This window comes from Spea bombifrons, chromosome 1 (genome assembly GCF_027358695.1).
Source record: "Spea bombifrons isolate aSpeBom1 chromosome 1, aSpeBom1.2.pri, whole genome shotgun sequence".
In the NCBI taxonomy this organism is placed as follows: Eukaryota; Metazoa; Chordata; class Amphibia; order Anura; family Pelobatidae; genus Spea; species Spea bombifrons.
This window is the reverse complement of record NC_071087.1, coordinates 100,775,408-100,802,098: the sequence shown is the minus strand read 5'-3', so window position 1 is coordinate 100,802,098 and position 26,691 is coordinate 100,775,408. Positions and strand designations below refer to the sequence as shown.

The window sequence follows — 26,691 nt, the reverse complement described above, 5'->3', positions numbered from 1 at the left end:
TCTTAGAGCGGTTTTTAATGCAAACTGACAAAAGCAAAAAAAGAAAAGTAGTAACAAAAATGTTTTGCATATAAAGCGGAAATATGTTCTCTGATACACATTTTGAAAAGGAGCAGTGATAATCAAGCTTACACATCATACATCACATTACGCAAACAGGCTAAATATAACAACATTTTTGTTTCCATTTTTGTAGCATCAATGATGATGCATGTGCAGATAACAAATTTGAAGGCGGAATAATAGCACTACCATTAATCACAAGTTCTGAGACAGACAGTTTGCTTGACTTTACCATGCTGTCTAATATTTCACACAGTACAGACGCTATCCCAAAAGCACCGCTGAGCTTACTGGCAATGCAGAATAATGCTGGACTGTGTTGTGATGCTGAGGCATGAATTGTATCATGTTCTTTATGCTGTAGGTGTTGCTGTGGGCGTCTCATAGGCCAGCATGTTGGCTTAACGCCAAGTATTTCCGTCATCCAAAATGAGAAGAATGAAGGCAGACTAAATCGTAACGATGTACAGTCTGAAAAGTGGTCGATTGGAAAACACACACAGCTCAGCCCCACCGATGCCTTCGGAACTATTGAATTTCAAGGAGGGGGTCATTCCAATAAAGCTATGGTATTTTCTTATTATAATGTCCTATAACTGCGGTGACAATGGTATATGTGCAGATACGTTGGTCCCCTTCCATCCTTCCATAGATGACTAGCATTACAACAATTTATGTAAACAATTTCCATTGTATACATTTGCTATTATATTAATATGATTTGTGCAATGACATTGCTAGTCGTAACCAAGATTGCAACACTATATGCACGTTATAATGCAACATTTAAATAAAATTGTTTCTGTTATTAAATTGCATTATAATTGCATTTGACACACAGCTGAATACAAGGAGAATTAATAGATGATGTACCATTTACTTTGTATACCTGTAAGTACCAACCATTAATGCACTCAATCTGATCATTTACTGGAGTATATTTCAATGGAACAGATACTTGGTTTGGAGTGGAGAAAACCAAAAAATTATCTCCTGAAGAGAAGCTTTAGTGGAATCTCTTGTCTATGAATCAATTCTGTTTTAGTGTAATTAGCCATGCTGTTTTGTTGTTGAAGAAAGATCAGTAGTCACAAACGCTAACTTTAACCTCATCCATGAAGCTTTGAGGGCACAAAGGCCACAGATTTTAATCTGGTTATGTGCAACGTTATGTGCCACATACATCTTGAAATAGCTACATTCATTTATCTGTCATGTTAACTACAATCATTGTTTTGTTCACAGTATGTGCGAGTGTCATTTGACACAAAACCAGATCTTCTACTGCATCTCATGACAAAAGAGTGGCAGCTGGAACTCCCGAAACTTCTCATATCTGTCCATGGAGGCCTCCAAAACTTTGAGCTCCAACCGAAACTCAAACAGGTCTTTGGGAAAGGCCTAATTAAAGCTGCCATGACAACAGGGGCCTGGATATTTACTGGAGGAGTCAACACGGGTAAATATCAATTTATAATAACCTGCTGCATGAATATATAATTATTTTCCTTTTGAGGTCATGTAGTCCAATCTTTAAAAGTGTGAATCATTGTTTAATGCTATCAATCATTATTGAGAGCTGGAAATTAAAAATAGATACAGATTTCCTTGCTACTGGGAATGTTGCTGAAAACAGAAAGTCGTGATGTTACTTGTTCTGAACATCTGCTATGTAGTATTTAGGCCCAAAAATTTACTTTTAAGGCTAATTACACCATGCCACACCACTGAAGTATTCATGCATCTCTAGTTTTCCTTAATTTGTACTAATATTTCACTTGTGAAAAAAGCATTTATAAATTAATAAATAAAACTGTTCAAATCTTTGACTATCTTTGACTGCTCAAGAAGATTTGCTGTTGTTGCACTGTCACCGTATAACATCAGTCAAAGTATTTACCTCTAGCATTGATATCTTGTTTAACTAATAATATTTTAGGGGTCATTCGTCATGTTGGAGACGCATTAAAAGATCATGCTTCAAAGTCAAGAGGCAAGATCTGCACCATTGGAATTGCTCCTTGGGGAATCGTAGAAAACCAAGAGGATCTAATTGGTAAAGATGTAAGTCAGTTGCCTACTGTGATGGATGTGATAATGAGTCTTTTAATATGTAAGATAGGTAAGAAGACTAGATTAAAATGGACTGTTGCGCTGTTGCTCTTTGAGTTCTCTATTAATTAGGGCAGTTAGCAGGAGATTGATTTTATAGACATGTTATTACCCCAGCACAGAATATTTTAGAAGAGTCTATGCATAGTGATGCTAGGCAATGAGGCTACTAATGCTTTCTAAACATATTGGTTCATATTGGTTCACTTTTTCAAATTCTAATTATTTTTTTAAAGCTTTTAACAACATTACAAACTCTACATGCCAACACCAACTTCAAGTATTTTGCATACCTCTTCTCCACCTTAGTCACCTGCTTTGTTTTAGGCAGATGGGGGTTCTATGTGCTTTTATCTGAAGCATGAAATGAATATGGCTTGCTCAATGATAATTCTTCTCTTTTCTTGTTAAAGGTGGTTCGCCCGTACCAAACCATGTCAAATCCTATGAGTAAATTGACAGTACTCAATAGCATGCACTCACATTTCATTCTTGCTGACAATGGAACTACAGGAAAATATGGGGCTGAAGTAAAACTACGGCGACAGCTGGAGAAGCACATATCCCTTCAAAAAATCAATACACGTAAGTGGTCAGTTATACAGTATTACTTTTAAATGTTTGGGGTTTTTTTAACTCTTGCATAAGAGTGTAGATTACAGTTTTTCTGTGTCCCTCGTATGTTTCAAAATTAGGTATTATAATGTAAATTATAATGTATAGCAACAAATTGTAATCATTTACATTTTATCACATTTTTATTACTCATGATTTCATTTAAACATGTTCATATTTCATTCTGCAGTACACATGGAGCATCATGGAGTGCTGGAAAAAACTTTGCTCCCCAATTATTTGTTCGTTATAGTGAAATGTTTGGTATTTTTTTTAATAGTGCATGTATGCTGTTTAGTATATTATTTGGCATAAATTATTTGTCAAACTTTTTTACTCTTCCGCTTTCTTTGCTCTCTCTCTCTCTATCTTCTCTTTCTCACCCCACTCCCTTCTCTCATTTTCATCTCACCTTTCTCTCTCCTCTTAATTTTGCACATCGCCCTTTCCTTTTGGATCTTTCTTCAGTTCCGCTTTTTCCTCTATCCTGCTTTCCTCCTGTTACTGCTCTTCGTCTACCTCCCCAACCCAATCTCTCCATTGCTATCCACAATTTGGTAGGACCCTTGCGCCCTAACCTGCTCCACCTACACAACACAGATCATCAGCACCAACCCACCCCTCCCACAAGCAACATCAATCAGCAGCCCTCTTTCACCCCACCCCTACCCCTTCCTCTTTTCACTTATCCTCACCTTACTTCACCTCACATTAGAGGGGGTAAAGCATGAGGAAGGAGGGGGCAAAACAGGTGGATGGAGGCATTGCAGAGTGGGTGGGAGGATGTGGTAAGTGAAGGTTTAATGGTGTAAAAAACTGAGAATTTATCAGTTTCTGTAACATCAATCAGTGCCTGGTTTTGGTCACATGATAAACATTCATGGCAAAAATTTGATCAAGACAAATTTTTACTTAATTCAATTATTGATGACACGGGCTAGGACTTTCAACAGTACTATGAATAATGAAAGGAAGTATAATAAAGAGTGTCAGGGTGTTTGCCATGTATTCTCTTTTATCAACACAGAAATCTGCCGACAGAAGTTCAATTTATTAGCACAGGTTAGAATTAATTGGCCTCTGAATAATATCCATTGTTCTTTAAATCTAAACAGTAAAACAATGCCAAATGATTACATAATAATAATGACTTCTTTGAGTTTACAGTCCTGGCTAAACATAGGAGGAGGGTAAGGCTGAAAGTATAGTATTAATCAGGTGATAGGAATTTTATTTATGTAAGCTCCATTGCCAGCAACTACTCTTCCTTTGATCATGAAAGTGGATGTGGATATGGATTTAGGATCCATAGCAGAGGTCTATGTTTGTAGAGTTAGACTGATTAGAAAAGCTGAGATGGTGAAACAAGCTCTGTAAGTAGGTACATTACACAATTCTAAAAGAGAACACTGCAAATTGTGTTATTTGTTGTTATCAGTTGCTGATGTCCTGTAAACACATATCTAACAACTAGTTTCCTTGCACTGACCTATACATTGTGTTTATGGAAATCAAAGTCTTATATCATGGGACCTATAAGACCTCTCTTGCATTCTAAGGTCTGTAGCCTCCAAGTCTGTATATCTTGAGGCTTGCTATCCTAGTCAGGTTGGCTGTTATTACTCATCATAATTATACCCATCCTGGCTTTGGGGCCTGCTGCCCTGTTCCTGTGTACTGAACTGTTTGACTGATGGACATAACGTCTGTAGTGCCTATAATATATGCACTAATAGCATCCAGCTGTTTAAAGCCAGAGGCTCAACCCTTGTGTGCTGATGGTTGGCCTGTGCCCTGCTGCAGGCTAGGGTTTTTCATAGAGAACATAAATAGTGATATTTCTGTTGGGTTCCCTCACTTAGCTGACGCAAACTTCAATTATGTGAGAGGTGTAAACAATCCGTGTATAAATATGGTTTGCATAGCTACAGATTTTGCACATTTACAGTAATGATATCCCAAGAGCAAATATGGCATACAATTTAATCTTGGGATCAGTGTCACTTCAGAGATTCACTATTGACTTTTAATTTTCTCAGAAGCAAATTTAAAGCCAGAGCTTCTGTATTAGAAAATAAGAACTATGACCTCAATCAAAAGTCACTGTAAACAATAATGTTTGATGATGGTGACCACATAACACATTCTCTATATATGGACTACAAATCAACCAGGCAGAGTGGAAATTTCTTTAATTGATAATTAATGGGGAAACTATTATACTAAAGGAATATTACAGTAAATAGCATTTCACTCTCATCTCTCTCTCTTGCCATTGATATTTCAACTGCAGAAAGGTGAAACGACTCATACATATTCACCATAGGCTTTCACGATTATTTTTATTGATGCATTTACGGTTGACGGATTTTCTGTCAGTTTAACAGAATCTGTCAATTTTAGCACTGTGGGGAGCAGGAAAGCATTCAAGAAACCCTTGTGTCCTCTATATTGTGAAACACAGCAGAGGAACTGAATAGTTGGTGCATTACCTTTAGGTTTCCAGTTTCATCAGATGCAGAACATTTCTCCATGACTCTAAAAATGAAGTTAAATCATGTAGTAGTGCATCAGCCACAGAGATTAGCATTGTGGCCATGCCTTCCAAAAAAATACTAGTTTTATATAGAATTATACATTTACCATTAAGGCACATGTATAAATACTAATTTTGGTTTAGTAACAACATTTTGGCCAATATATAGATCTACCTAGACTTAAATTACAATGTAAATCTTCAACTATTAGTATCTTCTTCAAAACCCTCTGGCAGAGGATTTCAGTTTATGAAAAGATGAAAATGACAGAAACTCAATTCCAGCTTTTTTCTAAGTCTGTCCATTTACATCATGGTGTCAAACCCGTCTAGTCTGTTCTGCCAGTAAAAAAAACTGAAAGTGTACTTTTTGTGAAGGTTTTTTTTTATCACGTAAATTAGGCTTCTATGCAGGAGCATAGTTTCGTTGTAGAGGGATTTGTATTCTAACCTCCGTGCACATTTAAAAAAGTTATGCCCAGTGAGCACTGTGACTCAACCAGTAAATAAAGGGGCTAAGGGAGGTCTTGAACTGGAGGTACTACTTGCAGTGATACCCATACTCTTGGGGTCTCTACAATAATCCCACTTCTTCATTGTCTGATGTAATACGCACCCGTCTCTTTGCAGAGAACATCTGCCTACCCTTTATTTCAAATATTTTCTATGACACGGAAGGTTTTGTAGTTATATATGATTTTTTTGTTGCTACTAAATGTCCAATCAGTGTTGATTAATACTATTTTTTTAGTTTGTTATCAAACATTTTAAGGAACAAATCCAAATATGTTTCCCACATTTTCACTGACTATGAAGGAAAAGCCTTCATAGTCAGTGTATTTTTAATGTACCCCCACTGAGCTACAACAGTAGAATCATCCACTGTACTTTTGTTTTTGTGCTAGAAAAATGGTTGCTGTTTCCTTAACAGACTTGTAGTGATGATTTACCTTGTCACGTGACCCGTGGGCTTCCCTTTGTCATCCTATGCCTGAGAATATATGATGGGGGCTGGGAAGGCAAAGGGACGTTCAACTGTCATTACTGACATCTCCCTCATCGCTCCATCATTAAGGACATCACTGATAACACCCATAAGACATCAGGACGTTATACTCATTGATAACCAGCCATTCACTATGTAACATTCTTTTATTTTGCCGGAACTCCAAAAAGAAGTGACATTACAGTAAATTGTCAATATTAAGTGCGCAGAATAAAGTCAAACGGAGAACCAATGTTTTTATAAGTCTCTGGTGCATTCTGTTATGTGAAAAGGTGTGAGAGAAGAAAAGAGAAGGAAATTAAGTAATAATAAGTAAAAAGATGTGAGAAAGTGACATCAAGGCTATATGTATATTAGTCAACCTGTCTTGTCTGCAGTATTTAGACACATTCCAAGTACAATTGCAATGCAATTAGTTAGTAAGACCTTTGAACTACACGGTGGGTGGCCCATCAAAGGGGCTAATAAGTATTCCATGAACTATAAGGGGCAAGAGGGCACCTCTTCTACATCCTCACTGCATCTCTACTCATTTTATGTTTAATATAATAGCAGATGACATGGAAATCAAGATGCCCAAAACCTGAGGCTCCCAGCACCACCTACCGGGAACCTCCCGTCAAATGCTCTCCCCCAGAGCATTCACACCCCTTAGATGCCTGGTAAGCTACCCACCCGGCTGTGACAGCAGAAATACCCCAACATAACACAAATACCTCAGCATAACACGATAAACAGGGAGGGAGGGCGGGAAAAACAACACATGGTAAGGTAACTACAAAATGTCCCTAAACCTTGTGTCACAGCCCCTTAAGTAACTACCCCCTAAACCCCACCCTACCAAAACTGGCGCCAAAGCTTGGCCCTACTCAGGAGCCCAGTCAGGGCCCACTCTGGCCATGTTGGCCCCCGTGGGCATTATGATTCAACACAAGCATGTGATTAAAGCTTTTCACTTGATAAAGACCTCATTGTGAGGTCAAAACCTTGTTGCTGTTTTCCTTTAATAAATCTGCCTGAGCTGGAACCCTTGAGTGCCTGGAGCCTTTATTTATTTTGATCTACTGGGGAGCTGGCCCTTCCTGGCACAGTTAAGCACCTGCGTTCCTTTGGTGTGTGTGCAGATCCCTCATTCTGGTGACTCACTAAAGCTTTTCACTAGACTTGGACGCCAGCGGATAGTTCGTGTCCGTTTTCGGGGGGGGTGTTCTTTGTCTGTCTCCATTTTCATTTTCATATTCGTTTTCAGAAATCCCATGAATAGTTGATGTCATGGAAACAAGAAATAAACTAGTAGAAGAAGTTCAGTAGGGAATTTGAGACCAATGGATGTAAGAAAGACCATCAAAATTAGCTTTGGGTTATGGTTTAAAACTTTAGAAAGCCTTATACAGTGTGAGAAATGGTAGGCTGAAGCTGACCAAATCTCACACAGAAGAATCTCACTCTGTAAAATGCTCAGATGAAGCACAGCAGAGTCACATAAAGCAGTCACAGCGACATGCCTGCTCTGCTCTTATATAGGCTCTCTATGACTTCTTGTCATTGGACAAGCCCTCAGCACGATGTGACGGGAGTGAGCTGATTGGACAAAGATTAGCAAACTCAGTGTTCCTTCTCTTAGTGCAGGCAAAATGGTGAGATTATCCTCCTCTTACTGTAGTTCAAATGGCATCCGAGACGATGGAACAAATGAACGAAGAATTTCAATCTCTGATGTGAGTGTGTCTAGTGGAGTCATTCAGAATGGGCCTTTGCTATAAAAGTGGCATTTCAAACACTTACCATCAGCACATACTTACTGTCCGATTGCTTGGCCCTAATCTCACCATATCCTGGTGTGGGCCCCACCATGTGACTCAGTTGAAAAAAACTCACTTTTTAATGTTTCTTGTGCTCTTTCGGAGTGTAAGTAGAAAAAAGAAACGCACACAAGGAGAAAGAGAGTGAGCGGAAAATTGAGGGGTTGAGATGTGGTGAGACTTATAGCAAGAGATGAACATAATGAGCACATTGATGAGGACTGGAAACTTACATATTTCTTTGTTAGACTCTCTTAAACTTAAATCTTCAGTAGAAGAAAACGGAGAAAACAGGGAATGAACAGAGATACTTTCGTAGACCTATGAAAGGTACTCTCTCGTACATATGAGGGCCTGTGTCAAGAAAAAGGGACTACAACCTTTCTACTCTTCAGACACATGACAATAACTCCAAATAATTCACTTCGGTTAATCTAGATTTAAAGTAATGAAGTCACAGTTCCAGTGGTAATTAGACAGCTTTGATCATAAACAACTAGGCCCCTACATAAATCGTCCAAGATTAATTTTATTCTGTCAACAAAAAAAACAGATGTTGTTCTGCCTCCCTGCACTTCTAATGACATGCAGGATCCACCACAAGACACACAGGATGAAAAGCTGATGACAAGTCCTCTCATCATAGGAGTACCCTCCACATCTGCTCCTAAATCCATCAGGTTTTATGCTAAAGCTATATCTAAAAAAAACTACAGTACATAGTTCTCATGGTTCACAGGATGTAAAAAGACCCGAGTGTCATGAGCTTAAAAAAACTGGTTATTCTCATCTTTTTATTCAGTGATGTGTACAGTACAGTATATGAAGGTCAGTATCTAATTTATTTATGTGCACTATAACGGGGATTTTATTTGAACTTTATAAATTTTTAACACATCTCAAAAATGAATCTTTAAACAGCCCAGTTCCTTTCTTTCTACTAATCTAAAATATTTTTAAAGCAGCATGCCAGTTTTAGAGCGAAAAACCCTTTGTTACTTTGATCTCACATAGTATACTGATTGCCCTACTCAATAGGATATACACCATGGACCTTATGTTTTTCTAGCCTGTGCTCCATCACTAGCTTCTCTAATTCCTGTCCCCCCCTTTCTCTCCACCACCTTTATTCCTGCCTTCTGACTCTGCCCCCTATTCCTTCCCATGCATCACAACAACATGACACTAGCTAGATGTCTTCGACATTTCTGGGGGAGTTCTTGTTCCACATCTGACTTTCTGCACCATACATTTATACTACATGCCTATCACTCTGCCTTATCCATTCCGAAGCAAACCTACTTCATTTCCATTTTCTCCTCACTGCCTCATAATTCTGAAAGCCTCTGACTTTGAGACTTACTTTACAGATAACATAGAGGCAATTAGATGCAAAATATCGGGGCAGTCTTCCTCCTGCTCTTACCTTACCTCTCATTTTAACTCAAGCATGCTATTATAATTCCCATCATTAAAAAGTCATCTCTACATCCTACCACTCGGTACCCTATCTGTCTATTTCCTTTCATCTCTAAGCTTCTTGAACAGCTTGTATCTAACTAATTTTCTTGGCTCTAACCTTTTTCCTTCTTGAATCTGGACTCTTGGCTTTCAACATACTTCTGAGACTGCTTTGGCACACTTGTCCAATGATATACTGAATGCTAAATTCAACTGTTTCTACTCTTTGCTAATCCTTCTGGACCCTTTTTCTTCTTTTGACACTGTGGACTACTCACTTCTTCAAACCCTCCACAATTTAGTTAACATTCTACCTCCATAATCACACCTTTAATGTCTCCCTTTTTACTAACTCTTCCTTTCTGCTTCCAAGTTGATGAACCACAAGGTTCAGTTTTAGGACACCTTCTATTCTCATTTTACATCACATATCTTAACACACCAATTTCTTCCTTTTCTTCATATTTCTTTTCTAGTACATCCACAGCTCATATACCGATTTTAACAACTGTCAGCAGCTCTATCAATTCCCAGCCATAGACCCACATATCTTGATTTAGCTTCAATTTGTTCAGTCTGAGACAGTTGTGGACACCAAGCAGTAGCTTGATCAGTAGAAGGTTACAACACAACCAGTCAACAGGTGGCTAAATCAATGTATGATCCTGCATCATTTGTAAGGGTGACCATGCCCAGAATTGAAAACCACCACTCACTTTACACTATACTAACAGTGAACATATGCAGCTTCTTGAAAGGGTTCAAAAAGCTCTGGTGTGGCCACTAGCTCTGGCCACTGGGCACTTTTGTCATATGTCCATTTGTCAGTCTGGGCCTCAAACATACAGCATCAGTCTGTGTGCCCCAATATGCAGATTATTCAGAGATTCAGGTTATACACCATACACTAAATCTCTGTTACCACCAATTATTGCCAGTCATCTCTTACTCATCATACCTTCAAATGTTATTCACTACGTTTGCAGTTTATTTTCAGGTGCACCCACACACTTTAGCGCCTCCCTCCCTTCTTTTAGGAGGCATTGCATTGTGCACAGATGTAAGTGCAATACCAGACCATCATAGATGTTACAACTTACAAAATTACAAAATAAAACAAATCATAATGGCAGGTACTCAAGGCGCTCCCTTTAGTCACCAGATCTGACAGATACTGGGTGCTATTCACCTGCCTTAGAGTGCCCCATTATTTCTAGACTTAGGATATCAAAAATTATCTTTAGGGCTATATATATGCAATTACTAATCATGCATTCAGCTATAAATCAGAAACTACTCAATGACCCTTCAGCTAACATTTCCGTCGATTTCTTTCATTCTCAACTCATTTAGTTTCCAAAGCAAATACAATATAATATTGTATAACACTGCTACCTTAAATATAAACCTTATATATATACATGTGAATTCATATTTTAATGCTTTTTGGTTTCTTCTCTCCTCCCTCTGATCTCTACTGTGCGAAGCACACTGTGATCAGCAAGCAGGGCTCCAGAGGGATGCTGTCTTCTGCACAGCATGATCTCCTGTGCAGCAGAAATATTTGGGATGTGCATGTACGTCCTAAGGGACATCTTGCCAGCTTTTTGTGATTGTGCCTGTACATGATACATCCATAGGAGAATGAAGGATTTTAGTATCCTTATATAATGGGTTGTTAACTCGTTTATTAATCTACTGACTTTATAATTGCTGCTGAGTACCAAAACATTTACAGTTCATTTCACCTATAATTTGTATGCATGGAATCCTTAAATTAATAAAATTTTGCTGCTTTGGGTGTGTTTTTTTTGCTACTACAGGAATTGGACAAGGTGTTCCTGTAGTAGCTCTAATTGTAGAAGGTGGACCCAACGTGATATCGATTGTCTTAGAATATCTACGTGACAGTCCTCCAGTCCCTGTTGTAGTCTGTGATGGAAGTGGACGTGCATCTGACATACTTGCCTTTGGTCATAAATACTCTGAAGAAGGAGGGTAATTATTTCCTTTTTTTTTTTTTTTAAATAGATAATTGTGTTTAATTTCAGTAGAAAACATTGGGGTGTAATGAAATAAACATGTTATGTTCAAAAATGTGTCATGTTTACACATCACACATTTGCAGCAATCTATAAAACCTGATCTATAATGCATGTTGCTTTGGTCAATAGATTCCAATAATGAATCTGGAATAATGATATTTTAGATTTTTTGTGGATGTATGTGCAAAGTCAATTTCAACACGGAAACATGTTATAAATTAGTGTCCCTGCTTTTATTTGCCTTTCCCCATGTATTTATTTATTTAGTTATTTGAGCAGAATGCAGATCACGCGATAATATAAAGAAGAGGTGTTATTTGTCTTCTACTAATAATACTTAAGAATCTCTTCCCAAGTTTGCAGTTATTTTAAAGACCTAGATTTGACATAAGGTGATCTTCCCATGAAACTTTGGGGGAAAGTGTACCCGAGAAATACCTGTAGTTATTACTTTAAATTAAAAGCCCCTGTTTATTATTTTTACTATTATACCATTCTACTATTAAATTTTTTTTTTTACATTTTTTTTGGTGATTTTGATTGTAATTCATAGTTTTATAAATGTATATTTGTGAACATCGCCCCTTAAAATTGGTAAATGGGCCAGAACAATTATAGCCTGAAGTCACCTGACACAAATTATGCTGATAGGATAATTTTATGTTATTAACAGATTTTGCCTTTTGAATTCTGTAATTCTATTATCGTAAGTGCATATCATTATGCAAATTGTTATTTTCTTGTTTCAGTCTTATCAATGAATCCCTAAGAGACCAGCTGCTAGTTACAATTCAGAAGACTTTTACCTACACTCGTACACAGGCACAGCACCTATTTATGATCCTCATGGAATGCATGAAGAAAAAAGAGCTGGTGTGTACATAGCATCTACCTGTTTAATGCTATTATGACACCAATTTGTGGTAATAGTAACGTAAATTAAAACAAAATAGCTTGTGTGACTTATTGTCCAATAAGTGTAATGTTTTAGACATTGTTTTGTTAAAATAACGGATTATTTTACTTCAAAGAGGGATCTGTGTAAATACTCTAATGATTAGGCCCCGATTCTGAAATCCCTCTCGTTTCTTCTCATCCCACATCGACAATGGCTACCGACACAACCGTCACAATTTAATGAGACAAAAATAATCATCGAATTCCTATGTAGTGAATAAGAAGATAGTTGTTTCCATCATATACATTTAAAATACATATTTAATACATCCATCACAGAGCCCATCACAACTGTAAAAAAAAGATTGGATGGACCGGTACATCCAAAGGGGCATCTTGCCTCACCTTTTATAGATGTATTGGTATGTCCATTTGGTGGTAAAGGGGTTAATCTAAGCTAAAAGCAAGTGGATTTTTACATAAGGTTAAATTTTTTAGTTACGTTTTTATACCTTCATTTTAACCAATGTTGATCATATAATGCAAAATAATTTGCTTCTTCTCAAATTGCTAATGAAGTTATTACATTGATTAATTTATTGGATACCTTTGAGAAAACATATATATCGCTATACCAAGTAACAGTTCAAATTGAGTACATTATTGGAAAGTTGTCAGCTATCTCAATCATAGTAAAATCAGCAGTCAATTCATGCCCCCCCCCCCGTTACATGTTCAATTTTTGATTGATGGAGGCAATTTGCAGACCTCTCGCGCTAGAGTGTCTACCAATATAACATACTATTTTTACAAACGCGGAGATTTAAAGATGGCATGGCACATTGTTTTAGTACCACATTACTCTATTGCACCAACCTAGTTTGATCATATAAGGATGCTATATTGTATTGCATTGTACATATTTACAGTGTCTATATTATTATATTATGATCAGTATATATTGCCATGTCAGAGAAGTTGCTAGATTAGGTGTTGTCTATCCTTTGAGTTTGGGACCTAGTGGGCCCCAGCCTCCTCTCAAATACCTTATCCCTGTCATATACCTAGTTTTTGTAATATGCCCAGCCCTCTCTCAGATCACCTTTGGTATATGATTTACTGTGGCATATGCCCCCAAATGCCTCAGGCCCATGTCATAACCCCAGCCCCCAGTCATATTCCCTGGACCCCTGTAATATTCTCCACAGCCCCTAAATTTTCCTTAGCCTCTGTATTTATGACCTCAGCCTGTGTAATATCCCCTTAGCCGCTGAACTAACCCCTAAGCCATTGTACTGTCGTCGTCCCGCGGCAATGTAATACCCGCCTTTTGAATGCCTACCTTTTTTCAGTAGTTGGGTGGCGTTGTTTATTGGTTCAGTGTGCTGGAAAATATGTCATATTGCAAAACTAGTCACAAGAACATAGCAGAAGTTTCATGCAATTTAGCAGAAAAAACCTGCAGAATGCTGCCTGGATTAATAGTCTGAGTTTAGGTGCTATCAATAAAAAAGTTGAATTCTGTCATTAGTCATAAATTTAAAATGGACCCCCTAGGTGCTTTTATGGTCATGTTAGCTGAATTTAAGCTGCATAACCTTTGTGGCTGCTGGACACAAAACATGATTAATTTGACCTGAAGAAAACAAAGAATGTTGAGAAAATCAATCTGTTAGGTTTCAGCTAGGAAGGCACTGTTACTCATAATTCATACTTCACACTGTATAATTTAATAAGTAAGGAGACTAAATAAATTTAAAGGATTTAACTATATATTCTATAGAGCAAACCAAGCTCTTTCATCCAGTAGAGCCTTTGTGAAGTCAGGCACTGATGTTCGACAAGTCCCAGTTCATCCCAAATGTGTTCAATGGGGTTGAGGTCAGAGCTCTGTGTAGGCATACCAAGACACTTTGGACAATGCTGGGCTTCCAACTTCGTGGGAACAATTTGAGGAAGGCCCTTTTCTATTCCAGCATGACTGTGCCCCAGTGCACAAAGCAAGTTCCATAAAATTTAATGAGTTTGGTGTGGAGGAGCTCTGTCCTGAACAGTGAACCTGACCAGGACCAGGTTGGGTGGGTTTGATGGGGAAGAACTTGACCATCCAGCACAAAGGCCTGACCTCAACACCATTGCATCCCACAGAAACACTCTAAAATCAAAAAGTGGAAGCTGTTATAGTTGCAAACGGTCTATGTAGTTAGAATGCAATGTCTAGCTAGAATGCAATGCAATACTTTTGCCCATATAGTGTGTGTGTGTGTGTATATATATATGTATATATGACTAATTAGAGTTTTAATTTTAAAAACAATTTTGAAAGTCTTTATATTATCATTTATCTGATACAATTCTGTTCCTGTTTGCTCTTTAAATGAATTGTTCTAAAATCTCTATATCACTAATTTTCAGATCACTGTTTTCAGAATGGGATCAGAAGGTCATCAAGATATTGATTTAGCAATCCTTACAGCTCTGCTGAAAGGTAAAATCTGATTTATCTGATTGTCTAATGGACATTTAAACCATGTTTACAATCTCATTTGACAAATAATATAAACCTGAAACATCTATTTGTGTTCATTATTTGGGGTGCAGTTACCATCATTATGTTGACATCACTTTCTATACAATAAAGCTTAAGTAGGCCGGATAGGGAGATTGCCAGGGAACAGAGGGACTGGCATCCCCCCAAGACCTGCCTGCCCTTGAGCTTGTGCCCTAGGCCCTAGGCTTTCTTGGTTAACTTATTCATCTTTTTAAATTGATATAGCTGTGGTGTTAATTTTGAGGACATGTGCATTCAGCATGTAAGGGCATGTGACTGAAGTCAAGTCTAAGTTACCATTAACTCAAATGATCACTAGACTTCTTAGTGAATAGACCCAAAGGTCCATCAAAGGTGAACCCTGCCAAATACCCTTATCTGGTGAATGATATAGGTGAATGTAGGGCTGTCTTTAAAAATAAAGGATCCCATGCAAGATCCCCTTGTGGCTTCCCCAACCCAACGGTTCCTGAGTTGAGGTCTGTGCAATTGCTGACTTAAAACAGACACTAACGCTCCCTCTGTGGACAGTAGGACTCTCTAATGCACTCTCTAATGGCATGCAGAGCACATGATGAAAGAGAGAAAGCATTAGGAGAGGTGCAGCACAGTTGGGAGGGCAGGGAACAGACGCTGTGGCCCATGTTAAAGATGACTATTCCAAAATTTACAGGAACTGTCCGTAGGAACTGTAAGGATACTTTTTAGAAGTGTGCCTTTATCATAAGGTTAATAACGTTTTAGCTGTAAATAACAAGCAGGTGGCAGCAGATCAATAAATGACCAAATTTGATATGTTAATGCTAAAACTCTATGGCTTTGTTTATACAACCTTGCTATGCCTCCAAAAGGTTGTCTGTCAATGTGAATACAGCAAATTTGTTTTCATTTTCTAAATGACCAGACAGACACCTGGGCCCCAGTGACTACACGTAATACTGAAATCCCATCAAACTGAAATTCCTTTGTGTAGCGATGCACAGTGCTGAGATTGCTTCGGATGTGACCAGCATTATTCTATCACTGCACATAAAAAATGCATCCTGCTATATGGTATATGCTATAGGAACCTGCTGCCTCTTTACATATTAGTGGACTAGGTGAAATAAAAAAAAACGATTGCTCAGAAACCTGAGTGTGTTTAATAAGGGGAGAGATACATTAAGTACCCATAAGGAACTACAATGATGAATACATTGTTTTAATTGTATACTAGAGCTACACAATGTTGATGAAGATTAACAGTTTAAAATTGAACCAGGCATAAAAATCATTAAGGTAACATATGAAAATTCTGCATAGAAATAGCTTATAGTTATTCTTGGATGATGAGATGTAAAATTCTGTAAATTTAACCTCATCATAATTCCATCCCTTAGAAAATTTAATTTTTGAGTGTTATTTTTTTGTCACACATGTAATAACTCACAAAAGGGAATCAGTCACAGCTTCATCAAAGTACCAGCAAACACACTGGTACAGAAAATTGAGGGCACCAATGCTATGCCCTTTTGAAAATGTTATGGATATTTTAGAATTCATTTGAACATCTATAAAAATGGTAATATGAGCATCTTTGTACAAGGATATTTGGTCTCCTGCAAGTTAGTCTGGATTGCCTTGCATGAGGCCAATGAGTAGAGCCTTGGATTGGCTCGGTTTATGCCTTGTCCAGGCCAATTTGCTCACTTCTAGTTCATTCTTATTAGTAGCTTGTCGTTTAAAGATATATTGTATTTATTAAAGGTGACTTATAGCTCTTTTGGTGATGAGATGTAATGTCAATGACCCCATGGCGTCATCAACCGGTAGAGTAGTATGGACGTGTAAATTCATTAACTAGTCAGGAGGCGTATTTCTTACCCCATAGCTTATTTTCCACTCACAATTCTGGAATGCATGCATTGTACGTACATAGCGATGGATGGATTTGTGCTCTAGCTTGACTTTGGTAAACATATTAGGCTAATAAATCCATTTCAAGTGAATGAGATATTTAAAAAAGAGAAGTGGTAGAAATATAAAAAATATGTTTTCTAATATAACTGCACATTTTATCTGTTTTGAACATTATATTATGTAAATGTATTTTATAATAATTCAAGCTCTAAACTTTTTTTCTTGTTATTTGAATTGTCATACTTCCATAAATAGGTGCCAATGCCTCTGCTCCGGACCAGCTTAGCCTTGCATTAGCCTGGAATCGAGTGGATATCGCTAGAAGTCAGATCTTTATATATGGGCAACAGTGGCCGGTATAGTGCACTCATACAGAATATATAGAATTTGAATCATATCAAAACAACATCCCATGACAAATGATCATTAAATGGCTGAAAGAAAGGCATATTTTGTTTTGTAACAAAAAACAAAAACTGTCTGCGCTTCTTACCCTAATAAAGTTGGCAACAAATATATAAACATAATATAAATGAGATGTTTATATATTTGTTGCCAACTTTATTAGGGTAAGAAGCGCAGACAGTTTTTGTTTCTTGTATACATTGTACAGCCAATACACTGTTTTTGCAGCATGCTTACACCTGTTTGGTAGGCCTCGTATTACACATTTGTATTATTTGAGCCTGAGACTAGCTTAGCGCACCGACGTTTTTTCTTTTCTTTGTTTTGTAACAAACTATTAATTAGAAATATATTCTCTCTATGAAGCTAAAATAACCCTATATATATCAACATTTCAGATATACTTTAACAGTCTTATGTGGTTTGCATTGAAGTCTGTTTACTAATTATATAATAACTAATGTTGCATCAACCAACAGTTAAACACGACGTAAGATAAAACATATAATGTACAAATATAAATGTCAGAATCCTATTCTTTAATAGAACTTTTAAATGTCATTGCAATTTTATTTGTGGATCCCATTGTTTAAGGTCTATTGAAAAAGAGTCAAAAGTTAGGCTTCTCCATTCTGCTCAGCTGAGTTGGTTAAATTTGTACATGAGAAGACTTTAACATAAAGTTAACTTGACAAAATCAACTCGATTCCTCAGAAGGGGATGAATTTACCCAGAATGCCATTAAATTTAACAGAATTGACAGACATAAGAATGGATTTGACAGTAGTCAAGATGAACCCAACAGTAGTTTAATTCTGCTTGCCAGAAATTGGACTTAATAGGTCCAACTTAATACCATTTGACTCAGCAGCAACTCATTTTTTGTAAATAGAATATGTAAGGCTAAGTACAACTTTGTGTGGTAAATAATTAGTATATTTCCAGTACAGATTGTAGTGAGAGCAATTATACCACAGCCATTGTTGATGAAGTATATTAATTTCATCTTTAGAGAGAAGTAAGTTAGCTAGGTTTATGTTTTAGGATTTCGTTTGAGTTTAGATTTGGTGCACAACTCTGATTGGAGCCATGTTTTCATCTGGTAATTCTATTTTTAATTATATAATTCTTTTCAGGTGGGGTCCCTTGAGCAAGCAATGTTGGATGCCCTTGTTCTGGACAGAGTAGATTTTGTGAAATTACTTATAGAAAATGGAGTAAGCATGCATCGCTTCCTAACCCTCTCAAGACTAGAAGAGTTATACAATACGGTATGGAAAAACATTTTTTTTTTAATGAGAATTATTTAAGCTGTACAATAATCAATGTACTATACTATATTTTAATTATCTTACTACAAGATACATTGTAAGACCTAGTGACAATGGCCCTCTACACTCATGTTTTCCTAAATGTGATATTTTCTTCATTAAGCCAATAATACAAATTGCATAAATAATGTTCTGCAACTAAAATAGGAGTGTTGCAACTCTACTCTATTAAATATTTAACAGTTGTATGAATAAAATAGGATTTATTGAAAAATTCATCTGTCCTTGAGATTTTAATTTGTAAACAGTTTTCAGCAGTTGGAAACACTCGATAAAAGACAAGCAAAGATATAACGATGGTCTCTGTATTTTAAAGGGTATATATATATATATATACTCTTTGTTTTATGAAAGACTTTCTTAAGGTCAATGTGAAATGGTATGGCTATATTATAAAATGCACTGATGTTCACTTCAGTATGAATACGTGACCCTGAAAATGATCTGTTTTATGCATCTTAAGTGTCCCCTGGGGCTATACATTGTAATATACATAAATAATTCATGTTCTGTATTTAGCAATGAGTTTGGTTGGCCTAGGTATTGATAGCTATGCATACACGTTAAAACTGAAGGTGCATGTATATCGAAATACATGTTTTTTTGGAAGTATAACTCCTAGGATTTTGAAGTGGTAATATTTTTGAGCTGTGACATAGCACATTTTAATGGACACCTCATGGTGTGGTAACCCAGAATTCCCCTAGAAAGGGGATGCAAACTTACACTGACCATTTTTCACCATACTGAACTCACATTAATTGGTTTCAGCTAAACCACACAAACTCAAAAACATTGACAACTCCTGGCCACACTCTTACTCATACTGACCACTCTTCACTACATTGACCACTCGGCCAAACCAATCACTCTTCACGCATACCACTTATGGCCACATACATCACACACAACACTCACACACATTGCAGAATTAGCAATCCTCAGTGAGGAATTTAGCTCAGGAAGCACTACCTCTTCCACATTTGTAATGAGGGGTCATGGTCTTCAAGTCAAATGGCCCTACTGAATGGCCACCACCACAACACTGATGGAATAGTGATCTGAGACCACAAATCTCCCATCACTACCTGGGTATTGCAAATGCAGCTGACCCTACGGCTGAACACACACAGCATTGTTAACTATTTTCCTAAAAAAGGAGTATTTGTCCTATAATTGCAGAAATCTCACAATTGTGACGCCAATCCCAAGATACTTCCTTTATTGTGCATGAGTTTAAAAACAGCAGCGCAGCCAAAATCGTAGTTAAACAGCAAGTATATATACCATTTTATGCTAATGCGCCTCTGTTTTCTTATTTATTTTAGAGGCATGGGCCTTCAAATACCTTATACCACTTGGTCAGGGATGTAAAAAAGGTAAGAGTCAGACACCAAATTAGAGAAAAAGGTAATGTTATATGTTGTTTCTAAATACTAGTAACAATCTCTATTTTGCATGAGCTTTTCAGACCTATGTTATGTGTTTTCACCTTTTGCTCCTCATATTACCCACACTCATCTCAGCCACACATTTCTTTTGGTAATATCATTATATGTATCAAGATGGATGAATAACATCCAGCTTGGCGTGGTGCTCAAATGTAATTGAATACAATTTTGCATATACCGGTATTAGTTGTAATGCTGTTTGGGTTGAGTAATTATTCCATGGGTCAGGGGAAAGTAATATACTGTCATTTAATATCAATTATCAACTTAATTTGTTTAACATTAATTGTCGTGTTATGTACTATATAGATTACCATAAATACTTACATAATATCTACTTTGGAGATATGTACTTCCACTGATGAAAGTCTGCTATAGTATAAAACACACACATAGTAAGAAAACACTACATTAAACACCATTCTGTATAACATTTAAATGTTTTTTTCCATGATAATGCAGCTTTAATAGTATTATAAGAAGAAAAAGAAATAATGTATTGCTCAAATATTAATTATTTATCATCTGGCGCTGTTTTATCAATTGTGAGCATTAAAAATATGACATGTATTTCCTTGATACATATTACCATGTGTCAATCACACTAATTACCAAGTAAGGTGTATAATATTTGTGTTGGTGGAGATAGATGCTTAACAAGTAATAATTTGTTACTTATTAACATTTTGTGTAGTAGAAAATGTTAATAAAAATATACGTGTTTATAACATGCTTGTATGTAAAAACTGTTTTACCATAAGAAAAAAAAAATGTGTGAAGTCCACAAAAGGTGAATCTCTCTGTATTCCTTTTCTCTGTTTTGCATTTTCATTTATTTCATATAAAAAAAAAAAAAAGCTCAAAATGGAGATTTGTTATTGAACTGAATCCCTGTGGTTAGAGGGCTTTTTGGCCATACCTGGGAATTCCGTAGAGTAGATTCCCTGGAGCGCCCCCTCTTCCAGGGAAGCAGCTTCATAAAGGGTAGGAGCTAACCAAATGTAAAGGCAGGGCTACCCATGAATGAAGCAGGGCTGCCTCGCCTACATGGTGTAGGAGGAGGCATGGCCAAACATTGCTCCCATGCCCAGAGAAAGAATAAACTTACATGGAGACCCAGAAAAATAAAGCTTCACCCCGAGACTCTGGGCCAAACCAAAATAGTTCCCAGGTATGCATGTGGCATTTGACATGAATTCTATAAAATATCAATGATGGGAAAACTCTACACCTCTCAGGAGCTAATGGCAGACTACCATTATGTTATACCATCATCTACATTGACAGATAGTTATTTGTGTATTTAAGAAGAGAATTATACAATTTGGACATTTCTATGGACATAATTAAATACTTTATAACACTTGACACATTAATATTCAATTTGGTTATAAAAGCAAATCTCTTTTTCACGGTTTCCCATCATTCAACACAAATATATAGTATTCTAAAGCAGACACAAGAGCTTTTAAGCCTCCAGTTGGAACATTTCCATTTTCACAGGTGATAACTGATACTTTGTGCATGAATGTATGTGTGTGTAGTGTGTAAACACACACATTCATCATACATTTATAAGCAACAAAAATCCATGTGTCTAATATAACTGAATTCATGTATGGTTTTCTGATCCCTATAAACCTGTTTATGTGTACACATTATCCTCAGCTAACAGTGTTTTTTGGTGTTCTGTTTACTAAATCGTCCTTCCTTAACAGTCTGGGGGGAAATGAACAGTCTAAGTACTAAGTTAAAAACAAAGGACCATAAAAGAAGCCAATGATAAATTATTGTAATATTGCTCACTATAAAATATTGCAAAATTGTATTGCCATAGAGAACATACAGACTTTAGTTATCGTTCCTGTATTTTTCAAGCCAGCTTCACAGACCGCATTTTTTTTATAATTTCTTTATAACATTAATGGGCTCGATACATCTTTCATAAGTGATTTAAAAGCATTATCCCGATAGATTGCAGAGGGAAAAAAATGAGATATATTGACAAAGACTCATTAAATGTTTTAAAATGCATCATTGTTTTTTTCTTTCTTTTTTCCATTGCAATCTGCTAAAGCATTGGTATTCAATTAATAATAATAGATTTTCCCCAGCACTTAATCTAACCCAATGTGTATGGGAAAGGGAAAAATGCACAAATACATGTTCACAAAGTGGCCTGCACTGTTTAAATGTGGCATTTGTGCTTTAAATCTGGTTTTACTGCTAGACAGTGATAAAATGATAATGTGTTACACCTTTTATCTCTAAGCAAAGAGCACCCTCTTGTGGAAGTATTAGACATGTGATACCAAAAATCTATAGATGTTTAGATTATCATCAATACTTATTTATGTAGCACCAATCCTACGGTGCTAAATAAAAAAGAAGCTACAAGAACTTGTAACAATGTACTATAACTCGCTTCTACAATGCATCCGTCCATGCAATAGTATACGCATTTCAGATTAATGGGTAAAATAGACACTCCAGTCACCATACGTACTTTGATGTGCCACCTTTAGATTTGGGACATTGTACTGTCCCTTTGAAGATCAAAAAGTACCAATAACTATTTTAAGAACTACTTGTGTATTGTTTTTTTGTAGTATAAATATGTGTTCAGGCTACCAGGCTTAATTTCGGGACAGTGCAAAACTGGTCCCAGAACACAGGACTGTGACTACTCTACCTAGTACGGTCCTACAGTATAAAGAGTTAAAATGCATACTTGGGGAATAGTCATATAAAGTTTGTTAAACTATAAATAACTCATACAAACTCCTTAAACCTCATTATTTAGTGAATGAGTTACAATATGGCAATGAGGCTTCATAAACATCAAAATACAAAAAATGCATAAAATGTGATAATTCACGGTAAAATTATATATTTTTATTTATATCACAGGATGCTGACTATACTGTACTGTGGCCCAAATTGCTCCTCCTTTTAAAAACGCTGCTGAGATAAACTCACTCAGACAGATAGTGATACAGCATGACTCCCATCATTATATAGTAAGCCAGACACAGACAGTGGTACAGCATGATCCAGACACAGACAGTGGTAGAGCATAATTCCCATAAATATCTAGCAAGCCAGACAAAGATGGTGGTACAACATAACTTCCATCATGATATAGTAACCCAGAGACAGACAGTTGTAAAGCATCACTCATATCATGATAGAGTGATCTAGACACTTAGAGTTGTGCAGTATGACTTCTATCATTATATAGTTAGCCAGACACTGAGGGTGGCATAACTTGACTCCTATCATTATATAGGGAGCCAGACACAGGCAGTGGTACAGCATAACTCCGATCACTATATACTGAGCCATGGCAATGCACATGGCTGCACACATGACTACCATCACTATGTACTGAGTCAGACATTGACGGTGGTACAACATAGCTCTCTTCACTATAAAATGAGCAAGACAAATACAGTATATAACTATCAAAATATAAAAATATAACTTCCAATATATACTGCAGCTGAGAACAACCCTAACAATGATGCTTAGTACAAGAAAATATAAAACCATAGAAATCAAATGAATGTAGGTTGACATCTCTGTTCTCTAGCAAATACTCAATAAACCAGAATCGGTCAAATCTGCAACTGCATATCAACCAAAATCCATATTTTGCCGCAGTACCAACTTTTTGCTGTCCCTAAAACTTTGTCAGTAGGTTCGAATTAAGTGAGCACAATTTATGGTTTTGCTAGAGACAGCCTATGTTTTATAAACAAATGTTTCTATGAGGCGCACTTAGTAGAATAAATCTGTTATACTCAAAGTATAAAATTATACTTATTACTTATTTCTCAATCCAGTTACTTTCACTAAAACAGTACAGTAAAGAGTGGATTGGTACCAGGTTGACAATTTAGTTCCTTTCAAGGAAAGCCTAGTAATGTACAGGTACACAAGCAGCCCTCAACATGCATGAAACCTTACTGTGCATGTCAAATCAGTGACCAGGACTGGAACCACAGCATATGCAACTCTGAGTGACAGCCCAAAATCTTGTGACCTGATAACTTTTTGTTTTTATGAATTTCTTTAGAGATTTAATTATGTATTCTGCTGGGCCAACTAAGCCCGTCTTTTTTTTCCCCACCGGGGTTGATCCTTCATAATATGCATAGTAAAAATGTGTTCTCTTGCACAGATTAGTGAATACAGTCTTCTCTGACTGTTCACTATGAGCTTAATTGAATCATATTCTGGGATCCATTTTCCTATTTCTAAGTAATAAAATTCAAGGACTTCCTAAAAGGATCCATAAAATCCAGTGATTTATGGAAGCATAAGTTTACCTATTTGGCCCCTCTGGGCAGACATTTTATAGGCTGCCAGCTTTATTCTATTTAATAGAATATCAGGCCAGAAATTGCCTGGTATGCCCTGTCTATATGAGCTGCAAAGAACACGTTTTTTTGTTTCATTTACTATGGTGTCATGGATTGCTTTTAGGCCACATTAATTGTGCCTTATATACACTAACAGGTTGTGTGTGACTGCAACATGTTAACTGTTATTGAAACTTAAATGATAGATTTCTCCCAAGGCACTCTGTATCCTTTTTAAATACATCTGTTAAAATATCCAGTTACAATCCCGTGATAATGAAAGACAGGAGTAACTTTGATACAAAATGTATAACAAAAATTAAATGAAACAAAACACCTGCTGCCTTTCAATTATCCAGTGTAAGTATGAGTACCATCTCCCACTGGTATAATATAACCAAATAAAGCATACAATTTAAATTACAGTAAGTATGTCATTACATGTTCTTTTTTGCTTGTTATATCTGAAGACACATGGATTATTTTTTATCAGCATGTTGTCGAGTTTTTACCCGATCATGCATACTTTGCAGATATGATACCACATATCTGAATGAATTCTGATTTTCTGTCCTAATCGTTTATTGAAACACAAGGGAACAATTCTGCAGTCCTGACAGTTTCTGTGCAGATTGGACAATGTTGCACACACTGTGAATGCTTCCATCACAGTTGTGTAGATAACAGTGACGTTGTGTCAGACCATGAGTGGATATTTTAAGCTATTTTTTTTTTAATAAATGTTCACTAGTCAGGTTTTGTCTGTGATGGCCTGACTGAAGATACCTATGGAAAGGTAAGAGTTGGTGAAGAGTTGGTTGTAAAAATCTTCCTGTCTCCTGTAATATAAGCAAAATTGAGAAAATATTACTGGGTCATCAGAGAGTGTGCTAAAAGATGTGTGCTAAAAGACCGTTTATGAGGCACTTATGTTGGATGAGAAGGTCTACCTCATTGGTGTTCCAGGGGCACAATAATGCTGGAACAAGAGAGGACCTTCCTCAAACTGGTGCCACAAAGTTGGAAGCATACAACTGTCTAAAATGCTGTAGCATTAACATTACCCATTGGAACTAAGGACCCTATCCAAACCCTAGAAAAGAGCCTAAGACCATCTCCTCCACCAATCTTTCCAGTAGGTACTTTGCATTCTGGTAGAACAATGTTCTTCAATGACCCCACATAGTGATATAACTTATACTCATGGCCCTATGTGTGTGCTAACAATCGAGGGCAACTCACATTTTGACCATGTCATGTAAAGCCACGTGGCCCAGTAATATAGTGGCATCTAAAACTTTGAAAGACAGAGGAATATGGACACTTAGTATAGTAAGGGAAGAATAAAAACCCTATGATGGCCCAGTCAGAGGCATAACACAATGCGATACACAACTTTTGTCTTTGGTCCTTTGGAGAAACAACACACAAACATTTAAAAAGTGTTTTTGTGTCAAATGATAATTAAGTGTCCCTGGAAAAATTATTAACAAGGCAACATTTTATGTGATTAAATAATTATTAGACTTGTGCATTTGGATTTGTACAAATTAAAATTTTAACAAACTTTGCCAATTTTGTTAATTCGTAAGAATATACGAAAACGAAGAGAGACCCCCCAAAGAAATAAATTAAACCTAAGCAGACATTCTCCTCGAGTCCATCTACATTATTCTGGCCTGTTGCAGTACTTTCACAAAAGGGCGGAGCCACAGGGACAGCCTCTCCCCAATTCCTTCTATTGGAAGAGAGGTCATGAGAGGAGGCTCCGTCCTTTTGTGGAAGCTCTCTGGATAATGCAGCAAATAGAGGAGAAAAGCAGACCAAAAAAGAAGACAGAAGAACAAGAGGGGGCAAGACAAGATGAGGAGCAGCAGGAAAGGAGACAGAGACATAGAAGCAGTTGGTGGAGAATGTAGGGAGAAATTTACATAGAGAGTGTGAGAGACAGTGTGTGTGTGTGAGAGAGAGAGCAAGTGAGAGCGTGAGGGACAATTAATTTTGTTTCCGAATTGAAAAAGTCCTCCGAACTTCATCCAAACTGAAAGGGCAACTGGACGGAAAATTAATGGATCGAAAAGGAAATGAAAAATTAGTCCGAATCGTTTTTTTGGTCCATGTGCACAAGTCTAATAATTATCTCTTCCAAATTA

General features: G+C 36.8%; 1 protein-coding gene across 3 annotated transcripts in view; it reads left to right on the top strand.

Annotated features, from left to right (window-relative positions):
• Positions 1-26,691, top strand: part of TRPM3 (transient receptor potential cation channel subfamily M member 3) — a 108,020-nt gene that overhangs the window by 61,179 nt on the left and 20,150 nt on the right. For all 3 annotated transcript variants that reach the window (XM_053466593.1, XM_053466610.1, XM_053466602.1), the window contains exons 3-12: positions 428-632; positions 1,309-1,522; positions 2,003-2,127; positions 2,589-2,760; positions 11,419-11,593; positions 12,390-12,513; positions 14,953-15,025; positions 17,243-17,343; positions 18,529-18,663; positions 20,052-20,102. In XM_053466593.1, the coding sequence (XP_053322568.1) occupies positions 428-632; positions 1,309-1,522; positions 2,003-2,127; positions 2,589-2,760; positions 11,419-11,593; positions 12,390-12,513; positions 14,953-15,025; positions 17,243-17,343; positions 18,529-18,663; positions 20,052-20,102 (1,375 nt within the window). The remainder of the gene's footprint in view (positions 1-427; positions 633-1,308; positions 1,523-2,002; positions 2,128-2,588; positions 2,761-11,418; positions 11,594-12,389; positions 12,514-14,952; positions 15,026-17,242; positions 17,344-18,528; positions 18,664-20,051; positions 20,103-26,691) is intronic.